Raw genomic sequence first — 17,854 nt, 5'->3', positions numbered from 1 at the left:
GTTCCTAGTGAAGTCAAGGCCTTTTGAGAACCTCAGTTCTAGGCAGGTTTTTCCACCTCAGATAAGCCAGGGATGATTTTCTGCCCATTTTTGCCTATAATGATAATTAATACTGTGTATCAAACAAAGGCCAGTTCCTGAGTATTAATGATCACCAAATTCTGACCTTCACTCACTCCAGAGAGGTACTAATCTTCAGAAAATGACCTTCCTCTCAGTCATTTCTGTCTAATGAGTAACTCTAAGTTATTCAAAAACTGAATAATATATTTAAAAGAGAAGCTTAACAGCAGCAAGCATGAAGGTTCAGTATCACATATTTTTTCTCTCCAAAGTGAAGTAAATCCAGTAACTCTAGTGACCTTTTGTTTTCAGTTTCTGTGGTGGGGTTTTTGGTAGTGGGGGAGTACGGGCGGCTCCTGTGAGAAGCTGCTGGAAGCTTCCCTGTCTCCAAGTGGGACCTGCCTCTGGCCAAGGCCGAGCCCATCAGCGAGGGTGGTAGTGCCTCTGGGAGAACAGAGTTAAGAAGGAAAAACTGTAGTGGAGAGGGGATTGGAATGTGAGAGGAACCCCTCTGCAGACAGTGAGGTCAGTGCAGAAGGAGGGGAGGAGGTGCGCCGGAGGAGGGGATGCCCCCGCAGCCCTGGTGAGACGGCAGGCTGGTCCCCCCCAGCCCACAGAGGGGAGCGGGGGAGCGGATGCCCACCTGCAGCCCGGGGAAGAGCCCACGCTGGAGCAGAGGGATGCTCCCAAAGATGGCCGTGACTCTGTGGGAAAGCCTACGCTGGAGCAACCTGCGCCTGAAGATCGGCCCACAGAAATGACCCATGCCAGAGCAATTCGTGAAGGACTGCAGCCCACGCAAAGGACTCACGCTGGAGAAGTTCGTGGAGGACTGTCTCCTGTGGGAGGGACCCCACGCTGGAGCAGGGGACGGGTGAGGAGTCCTCCCCCCCCTGAGGAGGAAGGAGCGGCAGAGACAACACGTGATGAACTGACCCCAACCCCCATTCCCCATCCCCCTGCGCCACTGGGGGGGAGGAGGGAGAGAAAATCAGGAGTGGGGTTGAGCAGGGAAGGAGGGAGGGGTGGGGGAAGGTGTTCTAAGGTTTGCTTTTACTTCTCCTTGTTTACTGTCCTTGTTTTGATTTGATTTGTAGTAAATTGATTTTGTTTCTTCCCCAAGTTGAGCCTGTCTTTTGCCCGTGACCGTAAGTGTTGAGTGATCCCTCCCCGTCCTTTTGACCCACGAGCTTTTCTTTATATTTTTTTCCTCATCCCACTGGGACCCAGGGGGAGGAGTGAGCGAGTGGCTTCATGGTGCTTTGTTGCCAGCTGAGCTTAAACCACGACACCTTTGTACCTATGAACCCAAATTTAGCAATCCACATTTATACAACCCCACAGCAAAAGGATGCTTAAAAATTACATAAAATATCTCATACCATAAAAATAGGACAATTTTTGTAAAATTTCCAAAATGCAAACCTCCTGTGAGCAACACGCTCTTTACCTACTTGCCATCAATACCTGAAGTATCTTGCTGTCATATGATCAATTCATTTCCCGCCATAAACTCTGAAACTATGTTCTAAATTGAGTTATTCTCATGTCTGCAGAGATGTCACCATGGTAGTAGCCAATGACACGTAGGACATAATTGCTCAAAACCAAAGAAATAATAGACCTGTCATGTGTTTTGAGATTTTCATCCAATAGTGCATTGTAGCTGGAATATGGCTACAAAAATATGTAACTTAGTGGTGGACAAGTGAAGAGATACCATATAATCAGTAATTTAATTGTAATTGCCAGACAACAAAATATAGCAAAAATTAGAAATTTTTAAAAGACCATGAGTTTGTATTTAACCAGTCTACATAAAAATGAAACTGAGTGGTTGCAGAAGGATATCTTTGAAATAAATTCAGTATTCAACACTAAATATAATCATGATGATCTTAAATGGTTCATATTCAATAGTTCCAAGAGTTCTGCAACCTAAGCAAGAGTTGAAACGTAAAAACAAAGGATTGATTCTAGTATAGCTAGTGAAGTATAAATTACCTATCTCCTCACATGTAAATTCTTCCCTGTTAACAGAGTAATCTGTAGGAGGAAACAATACTCACTGGGGAAGAAGATTTTTAAACCTCCCTCAGGGTTAGCCAGCAGCTTCAGTAGCAACCCACTGGAAAAAAACAGCATTTCTGGTCCACTTCTGTTCTTGCAGAACAAGCTCAGCAGCTTTACAATATAGAGAGGTTCTTATAAGACATTCTTGATCAATAGGGTCGATGGCTACTTTCCACTACTACCACTTTCTGCTTTCTACACCACATACTGAGTCTGATTTTCCCCACATATTGGTTCAGCAAGATCATCTACAGGTGCTACAGTGGATTTTACCACAAGTCTATCACAGAATCGTAAAACCATTTAGGCTGGAAAAGACCCTTAAGATCATCATTAACCTAACACCGCCAAGTCCACCACCAAACCATATCCCTAAGCGCCACATCTACATGTCTTTCGAATACCTCCAGGGATGGTGACTCAACCACTTCCCCTAGCAGCCTGTTCCAATGTCTGATAGCCCTTTCGGTGAAGAAATTTTTCCTAATATCCAATCTAAACCTCCCCTGGCACAACTTGAGGCCGTTTTCTCTCGTCCTATCGCTTGTTACTTGGGAAAAGAGACCGACATCCACCTCACTACAACCTCCTTCCAGGTAGTTGTAGAGAGCAATAAGGTCTCCCCTCAGCCTCCTTTTCTCCAGGCTAAACAACCCCAGTTCCCTCAGCTGCTCCTCATAGGACTTGTTCTCTAGATCCTTCACGAGCTTCATCATTCTTCTTTGGACACGCTCCAGCACCTCAATGTCTTTCCTGTAGTGAGGGGCCCAAAACTGAACACAGTATTCAAGGTGGGGCCTCACCAGTACCAAGTACAGTGGGGTGATTGCTTCCCTATAATTAGTACAAGAGGAGAGAAAAGGGATATCCATCCCCTAGCCACCTGCTCTTACGTATGACAAAATGAGTATAAACTTATTTGGAAAAATGATTTTTAAAATATTTAAAATAATACCTTTGAATGATGAGTCCTATGCAAAAACTCATGTGAAAAATACCACATACATACTATATACAACAGCAGGCAACAAGGGTTGCTAGTAAGATTTTAACACTGCAATTAAAAATTGGTCTCAGATTTATGCATTTTATGCATAAATTTCCATTTACTTTGCTGGTTGTATTTGTATATATACATCTGAGGTTGTAACTAGACTACACAACACACGGCTATTGTGGTACACATATACAGGAGTTCTGGTCTCTATTATCCAACCCTCAAATCTCCTTCCCTCTCATCTAACCCCACCAGGAACAGGTAGCAAGAAGAGGATTAACAGCACACACTATTCCCCAGACACAGCTAAAGCAGTGGGGGAGGGGGAAATCACTAAGGCACAAAGGCTGCCTGACCTTTTCATCCTAAAGTTGATGGTGCTGGGTGCTCCCACACGCTGGACTGCATGGCCAGCTACCTTCACCCGAATGCACCAAACGTACATTTTGCTATTAACATTGCACTTGACCATCCTCTCATGTATAGCCTTCAAAAGCAGCTGGGCCAGGATCCATCCTATAACAGGCATGTGACCACTGCCAAGCCAGAGCACTGATCAAAACAAATGGGTATTATAGGTGCAGAGAAAGACATCTTTCACCTGGATGCTACAGACAATCCAGGGCACTGGTAAAAGACAACTGGAAAAACAGGATGAAATTTGGCTATCAAATCTGGAACTACCCTTGAAAATCTTACAGCACTCGCACTGATCCTATGGACACGGCTGTAGTGATGACAGTGGAACCTGGATTTATGAAACAACAGTTTCAGCAGCTGCAGACAGTTTCCTTGACTAGACACTGAGGTCAATGGTGGAGTTTCCTCTGACACCATCCACAAGTGTACAAAGGCAGAGGCAAAGATAATGGTATTCAGTGCTATTGGAGATCATACTCAAGGTCTATCATGTATCTAGGAATTTATCAAGCATCTGTCCACTAATATGTATTCAGTAGTTACTCAAAAACATTTTCTGGATCAAAGAGACAAATTTAAGCTGTTTCAAGAAGGATGCCTGTATGTAGGAGAACCCTTATTTCTCGGAAGCATAAGAGCACAGAACGTTAATTGCAGAAGCTTGTTGCTGAACTAAGGAATTGCTCCTTGCAACGCAGCAAGCAGCAGCTTTCTGGCTGTTTTCCCCAATTAGAAATACAAGGCTTGAAAGTCTTCAATCTATAGAGACTTATTTTATAGCATAAGCTACACTACTAATTTGTGTGAACTAAAAATTCAGTCTGTTTACCCTTTCTAGAAGAACGTGAGGCTGTCATAAAACCTGTTGTGGAAGACTGACAAAACAGATTCTTTCTCCCTGCACTTCACCATTTGGATTCTGCATTTGTATAAAATCTTTCCAATGTTTGAATTAAACACACTTCTCTTTGGATGATAGGTCTCCTCTAAAAATGGTGACTTTTATATTGCAATTAACTGCAGTAGACACTTCAGTGTTGTTCAAGTATTCTTATGAAACAGCACACAGAGGATTAGCTCTACTGTGAGAAAAATCCATTCTTTTTGAAAGTATAAATTAATCATTTACCTGTGCTTTTTTTTGCAGTAGACCAAAAGGTTATCAAAAAGAAAAAATATCCTCTCTTGGATATTTCCTGCTGAAATTTTCAGTAGTAGTCCACTTCGCAGCATTTCTGTGCACGTGTCTGTGATGTTGGACCCCTAAAATCAATTGGAAAGAGATTATTTTTTATTCTGTGAGAACTGAAGGACTCTGCACCAATTAAGGAAAAGTTTCTTATACAAACTCACAACCATAATGATTCTCTGGAAACACCAAGAATAAAACTCATGGTAATTTATTACATTGTAATTAAATAATAATTTCTAATGATGCTTAACACCAGCTTTGTACTCATTTAGTATTGCCGTTAACTAGGGGGGAGGGTTTGTGGCTTTTCTGAATGGATAAAGTCTAATCACTAAAGTTTCCAAATCATATTACAGCTGTGCATGAGACCGCACCTGAAAAATCAGGCCAGCTTTACACAATAAATCTTATCCTCAGTAACTTTACTATTTAGTCAGAAATGTCTGAAAATGGGGCTTTACAAGACATAATCTATGGCAAGATGAACTTTGAAGCTGAAGCAACCTGGAACTTGAACATCATTAAGGGTATATACTTCAACACTAAATTAAGCTAAACACAAAATCAAAATCCAGCAAGATTTAAAACTCAGGCAAAGCTAACATACAACTAAGACTATCTAGTATACTTTCCCCTAACATACTCTGAAGACATCAGAACTTTGCTAAGCTTTAAATGTTTGGGATGAAACATCCCATGCCTCATTTTTGCTTCAAGGCAGATCACTCTTTCATGTGAAAAGGCGGCAGGCATTTTCATAAAGGTTAATGAAAAAGAAGCAACTTTAACAAAGTATTACACTTTCCCCAAAATATTTCTACAAAAACATCATGGCATTTCTATGCTTTATAAAGAGAAATTTACCTCTCAAGGAAGCCTGCCTTGAATTCAGAGGTGTATTTTGCTATTCAGAAAAGTCATGCTCCTGTGGGACAGAGCTCCTGTCCATATGCAATACGCATCCAGCCATGCAATCCTACTGACAATTATGTGTGCTGGATGCATCAAGCATACACCCATGGTTTGAAGAGTTTCCTAACTTGAGGCAGTCAACAGTCAGCTTGGAAAACCTGCAAAATCCAGGACTTTGCTTTAATCTACATATGTTCTGAATGACTTACGCCTACAATAGCTGTAGTTACTTCCTCTTCTTGATCTAACCACAGTACCCCAAAGAAAAAAATGCGTTCAATTAAGAGCCAAGAAGCAATCATGGGTTCTGCTCTCAGCTCTTCATCTTACCGTTCATCCTTTGTACATCACAGCCCAGAATATTGAGCAATAGCTCAGACTGCTCTAAGGAGAATGCAGTCTGTTTACAGAGATGATAAGAGAGATTGCACAACCATCACAGGAACGCAGTTCAGGTCTCTAAATAAAGCAGCTTCGGTATCAGCATTAACTAACCGCTTTTTTTTCCATTTAGGATCAAATGAACCAAAAATGAATGTCACCTATAGCCACTACACCATACTTCCCTTTCTAAGACAGCATCAGCACCAGAAGCTGGCATACCAATTTTATACTTTTATTTGAAACCAAAAGCTGAAACACCTTAAAACACACTCAGTAATATAAATTAAGCATAAATTAGGGCTGCACTTAATGCTTGCTGACCACAACTACCGAAAAGCATATCATTTCTTTCCATTCTAATTCATTGCTTTTGTGTATTAAAAAGAGTAAACAATATGTTTTTGAAATTTGCTGGAATAGTACTTAGTAATAATTTGCATTTTAAAAGGCTGGATTTTTTTAAAGGTTTTTGATTTATTTTTACAGAAAACTTCAGCTTTGCTGGAAAATTGGGGGTTTTTTGTAGGGAAGCCAAAAAAATTCAGTTTAAGGCTTCAAAATTGAATTGGCAGTTTCAGCGTTCTATGAAAGGGTGTATTTTTTCATAGAATGGGTTTTATAAAAATTTTTTTTCTCTTTTTATTGTAAAATTTCATTTTCACTGTAGAAAAATATAACCTTTTCCCTACAGTCCTAGCAAAATCTGCTACTGTGCCAGCATCATGTCATAAATACCATATTTTATACATATTTTAAATGCATATAATTCAGGCTACCTGAATTATCAAGATTCATCTCATTCATGGCTCAAGTTCAACATTACAACATGGCAGTGAGTATTATCTGTATCACATTACTACCCTTTACTATTGTTTTCCTCTTCATTTTTCTCCTTTTCTAATATAAACTGCTAGATGATGAAAAAAAAAGTTCTAGAGACACTTTTTTCCCTTGGAGACCTCCCATCCAAATACTGAACAGTGTTAACTTCACTTATCGGATACCTTTTGACAAGATCACAACCCATGCTGGTGCGGCCGCAGGTCAGTGAATTTTGTTATTGCTGTTTTATTTGCTGAAGTCCAAGGGAACAAGATAACGGCATCAGAAGTCACATCTGGCTGTCCTACATAACACTGCTAGTGCAGAAAAATCCCCTGCCACCCCCTTGACTATGTTACATTGTTAGGGTCAGCCTGTTCATAGACTTTGGGTGGGCATGGAGCTGAAAGGGAGAAAAGAGGAAAGGCATATTATGTGAAAGCACTGCTGTCTCTACACCTGGGGTAAACACTCCTCTCCACCACATCCCTGAGGGATGAAAAACATGCCCAAAGAAGGATAAAGCAGGGAGCACACAAGCACTGCCATATCCACCATGCAGTTCAAAGGAGGACTGACTATAACAATGCTTTCATGAAGGGTGCAGCTACACCTTGAACCTCCACACAGGTTTATAGCAGGAACACCAAGCTACAGTTGATACCCAGCCCAGTAGGATAATTCATTTATCCAACTCCGAGCTGTCCCCCTCATGGGGGAAGGTTCAAGGCTGCAGTAATGGATGAGAGGTCACCCTTGTCCCAGAAGCAGGTGAGGCTATCTATTGCACAGCTAAAACTGCACTACACTACCTACAAGCAATACTTTTGGAACAAATATTACCAAAACCTTCTAACACAAACACATTTTCATTAAATGTTTGAATCAAAACTACCAGGGAAATCTCAAATATGAGCAATTTGAACGTGAAAAGTAATTTGCTATTTCAAAGTTTTTATTAATATGTACATTTATACTCAGTGCTTGCAAGGGAACATCATACAGTTGCTCAACCTAAATGTAAAATCACTACTACTATGCTACAATTCATGTTTCTATACATTTAATCTACCTGCAATTAGAGCTGATGGGGTATTTTCAGTGAAACCAGCATTTTTGTAATATGTCAATTTGAAAATGCCATGTATTTGTATTGCGTTTGCATGGCAAGGCTTTGTTAGTGGGGGGGGCTACAGGGGTGGCTTCTGTGAGAAGCTGCTAGAAGCTTCCCCTATGTCCCATGGAGCCAATGCCAGCTGGCTTCAAGACGGACCCGCCCCTGGCCAAGGCTGAGCCCATCATCAGCAGTGGTAGCATCTCTGTGATAACATATTTAAGATGGGGAAAAAGCCTATGCAACAGCAGCTGGAGAGAGAAGTGAGAATATGTGAGAGAAACAACCCTGCAGACACCAGTCAGTGAAGAAGGGGGGCGGGGGAGAGCAGAGATTCCCCTGCAGCCCATGGCACTCTGGCTGGATGGACGAGCCCAGAGGGTTGTGGTGAATGCAGTTAAATCCAGTTGGCGGTGGGTCACAAGTGGTGTTCCCTAGAGCTCAGTATTGGGGCCAGTTCTGTTTAATATCTTTATTAATGATCTGGATGAGGGGATGGAATGCACCCTCAGTAAGTTTGCAGGTGACACCAAGGTGCGTAGGAGTGTTGATCTGCTTGTGGATAGCAAGGATCTACAGAGGGATCTGGACAGGCTGGATCGATGGCCGAGGCCAATTGTATGAGGTTCAACAAGGCCAAGTGCCGGGTCCTGCACTTGGGTCACAACAACCCCATGCAGCACTACAGACTTGGAGAAGAGTGGCTGGAAAGCTGCCTGGCAGAAAAAGACCTGGGGGTGCTGGTTGACAGCCAGCTGAATATGAGCCAGCAGCGTGCCCAGGTGGCCAAGAAGGCCAACAGCATCCTAGCCTGCATCAGAAATAGTGTGGCCAGCAGGAGCAGGGAGGTGATTGTTCCCCTGTACTTGGCACTGGTGAGGCCGCACCTCGAGTACTGTGTTTTGGGTCCCTCACTACAAGAAAGACATTGAGGTGCTGGAGAGTGTCCAGAGAAGAGCAGCGAAGCTGGTGAAGGGTCTAGAGAACAAGTCCTATGAGGAGCAGCTGAGGCAACTGGGGTTGTTTAGCCTGGAGAAAAGGAGGCTGAGGGGAGACCTTATCGCTCTCTACAACTACCTGAAGGGGGGCTGTAGTGAGGTTGGTGCTGGTCTCTCCTGTCAGGTGACTGGAGATAGGATGAGAGGAAAGAGCCTCAAGTTCTGCCAGGGGAGGTTTAGATTGGATATTAGGAAAAATTTCTTTACCGAAAGGGTTGTCAGGCATTGGAACAGGCTGCCAAGGGAAGTGGTTGAGTCACAATCCCTGGAGGTATTCAAAAAGCACGTAGACAAGGCACTTCAGAACATGGTTTAGTGGGCATGGTTGATGGTTGGACTCGATGATCTTGAAGGTCTTTTCCAACCTAAATGATTCTATGATTCTATGGTGAAGACCAAGGTGAGGCAGGCTGTGTCCCTGCAGCCCACGGAGGTCCACGGTGGAGCAGATATCCACCTGCAGCCCAGGGAGGACCCCACACCGGAGCGGGTGGATGCCCAAAGGAGGCTGTGACCCCGTGGGAAGCCCTCACTGGAGCAGGCTCCTGGCAGGATCTGTGGACCCGCGGAGAGAGGAGCCCACGCTGGAGCAGGTTTTCTGGCAGGACTTGTGACGCCATGGAAGGGACCCACGCTGGAGCAGTCTGCGCCTGAAGGACTGCACCCTGTGGCAGGGACCCACACTGGAGCAGTTTGTGAAGAACTGCAGCCCGTGGGAAGGACCCACGTTGGAGAAGTTCATGGAGGACTGTCTCCCATGGGAGGGACCCCACGCTGGAACAAGGGAAGAGTGTGAAGAGTCCTGCCCCTGAGGAGGAAGGAGCGGCAGAGACAACGTGTGATGAACTGACCCCAACCCCCATTCCCTGTCCCCCTGCGCTGCTGCAGGGGGAGGAGGTAGAAAGAATTGGGAGTAAAGTTAAGCCCAGGAAGAAGTGAGGGGTGGGGGGAAGGTGTTTTAAGATTTGATTTTATTTCTCATTATTCTACTCTGGTTTGATTGGTAATAAATTAAACTAAAAACTAATTTCCCCAAGTCAAGTCTGTTTTGCCCATGATGGTAATTGGTGAGTGATCTCTCCCTGTCCTTATCTCAACCCAGGAGCTTTTAGTTATATTTTCTCTCCCCTGTCCAGCTGAGGGAGGGAGTGATAGAGTGGCTTGGGTGGGCACCTGGCATCCAGCCAGGGCCAACCCACCACAGTATTGTAGAAACAAACCTGTTTTAATCATCTTCCAACAAAACATATAAAGGATTCAGTTGGAAAAAACTGACCTGCAAAGCAGGCTTATACTGTGAATCTAGACTAGTTTTTCCTCCATCTATCCTACTGAATCATTGAAGACTCCAAACATCTAACTCTAGAGCAGTCCTCTCCTGTGGGTAGCACTGGCACCAAGGAATGTGGTTTTTCAGGATATTTGGTGAGGAAATGAATACCCCGTAAGATCTCGGAGCCTGCAGGCTACTTAGGTAAAACTGGCTTTTAACAACGTTTGGATGCCAGTCAGTCACCTATCATTCCACTAAGGCAACAGCTCAGGCAAGAGGTCTGAAATGTGGGCTACCATGACCACATCACAAAATAAATGCATTTAAAATGCATGGAAAGGAGACTATATGCAAGAAATTTAAAACGATATCCCCTTCATCCTTAAGCCACTAAATACCCATCTCTGACATTATAAATAACCTTTATTACTGTAAGATGAAAAGCAGCATTTGTTGGTTTGTTACAAAAGCTACTTATCTACATATTCTGGGCAAATTCCAGTCAAACATCGAGGCCTGACCGTACTGATTCAGTGGCCAGCTCGTTAACAGTGATAAACGTCAGAAATTACAGATATTAACTTACTCTTCAATACTTGTACATGGGCATAGGAAACAGAAATAAATAGGGGAAAGGGCTAAAAATTCTGGAGTTTAAACAAGATATGTCTATTAAAATACTACTTGATGATATGGTAGAACAGAAAGGAACAGAATACCCCATGCTATTGTCACTAACTTGGCCTGTGACTCAGACTGGGTTGTTTGGTTTCCAGCTTACAACAAATGCAACAATTTTATTTTTCCTTCTCTCACTAAAACATCCACGCAAATTTTACTGACAGACTCCTTCAGCTGCTGAGCCATTCTCCAGCTGAGACAGCCACCTACACAAGTTCTGAATTCAGGCCAATAAATTTAACCACTTAGGAAATTAAGGGAGAAAGTCATTGTACTCAAAATTTTCTTTCTTGAAACAGATGTTCCATTTTTCCATGAATCTGTATTTTTATCATAACAAACACAAGCTTCTTTTTATGACACTTATGTATAGGAATTCAAGTCATGCTTTGATCAGATTCTAAAAATAGTCTTTATTTTTTTCCCTTTCCTTCTAGTTGGGGCCAAGCAATGTGCTAAGCATTTCCTTCTGGAAGGAAATCTCCAACAAGTTTGCCTCTTTATTTTTAGGCGATGCATAAAACCAGATGTTTACTTAATTATATCCAGTCTCATACATTGCATTCAGAGATTTTTTTTGTAGTTGTTGCTGGGAATCATTCAAAATACTGTTAGCTCTTATACACGTTCTGCAACTCTTACCATTTCAAGGACTAACTGTATATTATGTTTGAAAAGGATGCATATACTAAGATCAAGGCAATTTTGCCACATTAGGCACCCTGTGGTTGCCATATGATAACATCAAACCTGATCAGCTAAACTAAAATAAACACCACATAATTCTACTGAAAACATACTATTTTAAGACAATGGCACTATTTCAGAGTTCAAGCACAAGTTAAATCCTAAAATTAAATCAGGGAAGGGGGAGGGGGGGGCGGAACGGGACGACACAAAACAAAACAAAAAACAAAGAAAACAAAGAAAACAAACAAACAAAAAAACCACCAAGGTTGGAAGGAAATTACTATGTTACAGTTCACAGAACACATTCTGAGCACAGAGCGAAAAAGTCTATGTTTCACATGCTTCTGTCCATATTGTTACCCTTCCTTATTGTTACCTTCGCTTGTTAATATATTTCCAACAGCAAACATATTTACCACTGTATGTCTTACTAAGGACTCCGAAAAAACTTAATGCAGGAAAGTGGATTCCCTTTTAAGGGTTAGAGGTTTGAGGTCAGTTCTTAACTAACTTAAATGACTAATAATGCATTGAGTTAATAATACTGGAACTTCATACTTGAGTGTGTTCATTAAGATGGATTTGACAAATACCTGTAAGACTCAGGCACTGAAAGCATGTAGAAAAATTTTAATCACTATAGTGCAGTAGAAAACTTAATTGAAAAGTTCAAAAGAATAGGAGTAAACTCAGTGATAGGCAATAAGGATTATTCAACAAATTTCATTGCCATAAAATATTCAGCACCGTAAGCACTTAACTTGCTATTGCTTCTATCATGAAGTTATTGCACAAGCATGTCTAATGCATTTTAATATTCCCATATACTAATCTTTTCAAGTTATTGCTGATGACAGCAAGTCCAAGCTAATTACAAAAAGAAAATTATTTTCACCTAATCTAAACAAGCAGCTGTTAAGCTATTTGCTTCTTTTGGAAAGCGTTAAGTCAACCAGACCTCCTCTCAATTAAAACATTTAGAGGTTTACTTTACCTAAGTAGTCTTTTCTTTTTCAAAATCCTACGAACAATATCATGGCATGAGTACACACTCTCGGTCATTTGTTTTTAATGACTTTTTTTTTTTTTTTTGAGATTGAGGATTACAACTAAATGCAGAAAGGCTTATCTGAATACAGACAAGCAATTATATAGCTTTTGTACTTGCTAAAATTCCTTCTCTTGAGGCACAGTGAATTTTTGTGGATTGTGTTATAGTGACAGTCCTGTACCAAAAGACTACAGTGCCCTGAACTCTGGCATAAGAGGACTTCTCTGCCCTAAATTATACCTACCCCAATTACAGAAATGGAAGAGCGGTTCTTGAAAATGCTGCTACACAGGAAAAATACCTTAGGTGACACATTTCAAATCCTACAAATGAACTGAAGAAACACAAAGACTTTTGATTAAAGTAAAATTAGTTGCTTAATCCACGCTTAGAAAGAATCAAACCTTCCCACACTACTCAATTAACAACCCCCCAAAGGTATGCATACGTCCACACATCAGGAGATTTCATGTGGAGCAGACAGGAAATAATTTTGCAGTGTCACGGGCAGTATTCAGGCGGTTCTTTGTTCTGTGTAATTTTTATGCCTTTTTCAGATAGTGGCTTGTTCTGCTGAACCATTCTGGAAGCAGGGTGAGATTGAATCCACTGCTGCAGAAGCAGAGTGCATCCTTAGGCACAGCAAGTTCAAGAAACAAGTTCAAGAAACAGCAGGTGTGGTAAGCAGGAGATGTAGGGAGGGAACAGAGCTCTGTAGAAACTCTTTTTTGTTTCTGCTGTTTTATCTATTACTATGAATATCCGCTTAAAAGTTGACTCTTCTAGTCAATAGTCTAATTTTCAGTTGTCAGACTTCCTGGGGAAATCTGACAGTTAAAGTTCAGACAGGTCTATCTCAAAGCTTTCTCTGATTCACTGTCCTATCAGTGTCCCTCACCCTTTCTTTTCTCTGCACTGTACAAATGCCATTTCCCACTACATAGCTGAAAGATCAGGTCTCAGTCTATCAGACTAACGTGCAAAAAATACATTATTCTTGCTAACTTTTCCTGCCAGCAAGCCTTCCACAAAGCTTAAAGGGATAAAATCTCTTCCTCTAGTTCTTAAGCAGCTCTCTTAGGAAGAGAAGTAGCACATTCGAGCAAAGTATTCAAAAAAAGCAAAGAACTACTTCCATGTTGAAGTAAAAAATCTTGTGTATTATATTCCAAACTGACTTTTTAAAAAATGTCTACATTGCTTGATTTATATTTCTTTTACTGGGAGTTCACTTGTGTTTCCCTCTCACCTCAGTGCTGGCAGCTGAGAAATTTCAATACAGAACACCTAAGGCAATTTAATGATACACTCATTATCTACAACTATCTTTCTGTATAAACTAATTACAGTGCTCAAAATAATACAAAAGGAAGATTCTGGTGCTACAACTACTTGATCTTCTTGTTATCTAGAGGGAAGGATGGCTCTTCTGGTTACTGTGGAAAACTCTAACTCAGAGACAGACCTATGGTTTCTTCACAAAACTAAAGCATTAAAGCTCTACCATTTGCAAACAATTAAAAAAACCCAACAAGTCTTACACAGATTCTGTTGAATGCATTTATGTTAGTTTAGCTCAGCCAATAGTAAGGGACTACCTACAAGCTGACAAAAACTTGTAGACTCAGTGCTTAATCAATAATAAATAATCAAATTTTTTTCAACCAGACAAAATGCTATTAGGCAGGCATTGACAGCAGTAAAATCAGAGAAGCAGTTATATTAAGATTTATAGATGTGTATATGTGCACACATACATGTTGATGTAAATGATCAACGTTCTAAGTCAAACCCTAAATATTTGCCCTCTTTCCTGGAAGCCTGCTATTTTATATAACGATGCTCAGTCATGGACAACACTTAATTTACAGAGTAGATCCCAAATAAAAGCTGTGATTTCACAGAATTGAGGAGGTGACAGTACCTCAGGATCACAATAACAAGTGCAATATATGCTTGTTGAAAACTGTTACTCCCTCCTCAATATACAAAGCAACAAATCTTACGACAGTACCTCCCATCCTTCAACATGAGACTGCCATTCTTCCAAAAACTCTAGTTTTTCCATTTGTCTCTTGGCTTCATTTATGTTGGAACAGACAGCTTTCATGGCCTGGAGGGCTTCCATTAGTGCCGCATAGTCACTGTGCTTCCTTGGAGTCCGCTTCAGTAACTCCTATTTAGACATTTTTTTAAAAAAAAGGAAAAAAAAGAAACCTGTCTTTGATTTCTAAAGGTACATTACAGGAGACTTAAATCGACTAGGATACAAAATCAAAAAGTAGCCAGACTTCTCTTTTACCAGGTGAAAAAGTAATAAACCCTCCAGTGTTGTGTCCTAGTAGGACACTAAAACCCAGAGAAATATATTACTAACAATAAAAACAATCACAACTTAGTAACAAGTTTGCATTTCAGCTACTTTCTTCCCCCAACAATGTTTCTTCATGTTGAGCTTCATTTTTTGGTGGGGTTTTTGTGTTGTTTTTTTATATTCCACAGGATGGAACTAATCAACAGCAAGGATAATTCTGATTAAAAATGTTAGTTTACTTATGTCAAAATTAACACCTTCCTTTCCTGCAACTTAGGGGAAAAAAATATGCTCCTTTAGCTCCACGCTATTGTTTAATCTAGTGCAATACACCAGAGCACTGAACAATAGCTTAGGTGACTCACTGATTTCAGATGGTTACTGGTAATGGCAGCCATACTAAAGAACGAAAGTGAAGTTGCCAGTATTCATCTGAGATTTGCCATCTCAAACTACCAACCACCCACTGACAGCTGGAATGACTACGGACTGCCTGCAGTGCATATACCCTGACTGAGGCATGGGTACATTCCTCTGGAGCCCTAACCCTGCTGCCACCACACACTGTATTTAAATTTATTTAACATAAATATATTCATTTCATTGCCCCCTAGAGTAATTCATTAGTCATTTTCCCATTTTGTCTGTAGATCCTTCATTCAAAAAAAAAAAACGAATATAAAAATAATTTTAAAATAGGCCAAGGGAACTGTAAAACCACAGATATCTGGGATGACTCAAACTTCATTGCAATTATTATATTCTTTAACTTATTTTAAAAAACTTAATTTTAACATGTTTACTTCTAGGTTTTTATGTCAGTGCAATGAAATGCATATGCCTCACAACTGGCAATGTTTCAGATCTAAACTCACACACGCATTGTGAAAAATACTGTCCAATAATCAGGTTTCAAGTAGCTTCTAGAGCAGAATCTGCTTTGGCTTTTCTCTAACAGTTTGACACAATAAACAATACTAGATCTTAGTTAAGCAAAAGTTTGTTTTAAATATTTACTTTAAATATTTACTTTCCTGTATTATTTTATTTCCTAACATGGAAAAATTTCAGTAACTCGGAGGTTTATCAGCACTTCAACATTTGTCATTAATTTTTAAGTTGTAACAGTAAGATAAACATAAGTGTGCATAGAACCACCTACAGCATCTTACTGTTACTCTACAGTTTTTCTTACAAATCATTTTCATAAATATTTTTCATTTGCCATTTGCTGATGGTAAATTAGAATCATCAAAGCATGTCACTAACAAACTCTGCTATCCCATGCATTTTAAGCAAGGGCATGGTCAAACCCAGCTGAAATCAGTCTCATTTAACTTCCTTAAATGGCTCACTTCCATTTAACAATGGAGAGACAACCTTACAACTAGACACAGAAGGGAGCTAATCATCTTGACCCAGCCAAACTCCTCAGTTCTTTTCATACTGATGTCAGAAGACTTGCCACTAGCTTTAATGAGAGCAGGTCTGGGTCCAGTATCTAATAAAGAGATTATTCACTGTTTAGACAGATTGTTCCTGCAGTTCGGAAATAAGCTTAGCAACCAGTTTTATATAGAAAGTATAAAGTCCTAAATAAAAATCTTGTAAGTACCTTCAAAAGAAGGGGATACTTGCATATTCTCTGTATCGGCGTTACTAGATATCCCTCCAATGGTACATCTGTGTTCTTGCGTCCTCCAAGGAGCATGCAATTCTAGAGCATGAATAGTTTTACAAATTATTAAAAAATCCTGAGAAAATTATCAGAAATAAAGACAAGGGCATATGTACACAGCAATATTAGCTAAGCTATATATAAATTGTATACATATATGTAATGAGGGAGGTTTGCAAGACTGTCAAAAGAACATGCTTGAACACATGCACAGGCAGGGACATTGACTATCACACATGACAAGGAAGCCACAATGGTATTATGCAGGCATCTCCCCTAGGTACCTTCTTCATCCAGTCTGATTAAAAGCGGGCTTTTTTTAAATTTTAAAAATAACAGACAGTAAATAAAATGCTAAAAATATGCTTTCATACTTCAACAAACAAAAATAAAAACAATTCAGGGTGACCGCTATAGGTGCTGTTGCTTCCAAAAGGTGTGTTTGCAACACTAAGTAGCATCAAAGACGATTTGAAATGTTTGAACAAGGCCATCCTAATACACACACAGGAAAAAAAAAAAGTGTTCTGTTTACATGCTTCTATATTTAAATGTGACGTGCAATGAATGAAAAAAAACGTAGTCATGGGCTAAAGAATATGTTAGTTTTGACAAGACATCCAACTACGGAAACAGAGAATACATGAAATACAGGGTAGAAACATCCATGAAAAAGCAGCTGACAGAGAAAAGAATAAGGGCTATTTGGGATAATGAAGCATGCAAGGGACATCACAGCAAATATTTGGAATTGCTGGAATTTAAGTGTAAGTACATAAAGACTTAAAGTAACAATGAAAATTATTTTATGGAGAGATCAGAAGGCATTGTGATGCAATGGTATGAGATAATCTACAACTTCAAAGAGCAAGATGTCTAAACTGAGGACACTAAACAAAAGTAGTTTAACACGGCCAGATGGTAGGTTGACGCAGGCCACAAGTCTGGATGCAGACACATTGATGGAACAGAGGCTACACAACTGGGTGGCCACTCCACTCAGCATGTAACTCACAATGCACATACCCCATAACCAGTGCTGCTATGGGGATCTCTACACCCACCCTTAAGTCTCTGCTTTGTACTCATGGTTAACTAGCTTCTATCTTAGCCTAAAGGATCCTTTATCCCAAAGGATCTCACTTAACCTGCCAACAAAAAAGCTTTACTGATAAAGACCAAGCAAGATAAA

At 40.5% G+C, this 17,854-nt stretch overlaps 1 protein-coding gene across 3 annotated transcripts in view; it reads right to left on the bottom strand.

Annotated features, from left to right (window-relative positions):
• The window catches only part of PREX2 (phosphatidylinositol-3,4,5-trisphosphate dependent Rac exchange factor 2), a 189,763-nt gene that overhangs the window by 116,469 nt on the left and 55,440 nt on the right, over window positions 1-17,854 (bottom strand). For all 3 annotated transcript variants that reach the window (XM_069779486.1, XM_069779487.1, XM_069779488.1), the window contains exons 6-8: window positions 16,600-16,701; window positions 14,685-14,846; window positions 4,683-4,816 (exon numbers count right to left, since the gene is read on the bottom strand). In XM_069779486.1, coding sequence (XP_069635587.1) covers window positions 4,683-4,816; window positions 14,685-14,846; window positions 16,600-16,701 — 398 coding nt within the window. The remainder of the gene's footprint in view (window positions 1-4,682; window positions 4,817-14,684; window positions 14,847-16,599; window positions 16,702-17,854) is intronic.

Source organism: Haliaeetus albicilla, chromosome 3 (genome assembly GCF_947461875.1).
Source record: "Haliaeetus albicilla chromosome 3, bHalAlb1.1, whole genome shotgun sequence".
Lineage (NCBI taxonomy): Eukaryota > Metazoa > Chordata > Aves > Accipitriformes > Accipitridae > Haliaeetus > Haliaeetus albicilla.
The sequence above is the reverse complement of the archived record's forward strand: the minus strand, read 5'-3'. Positions and strand labels throughout refer to the sequence as shown.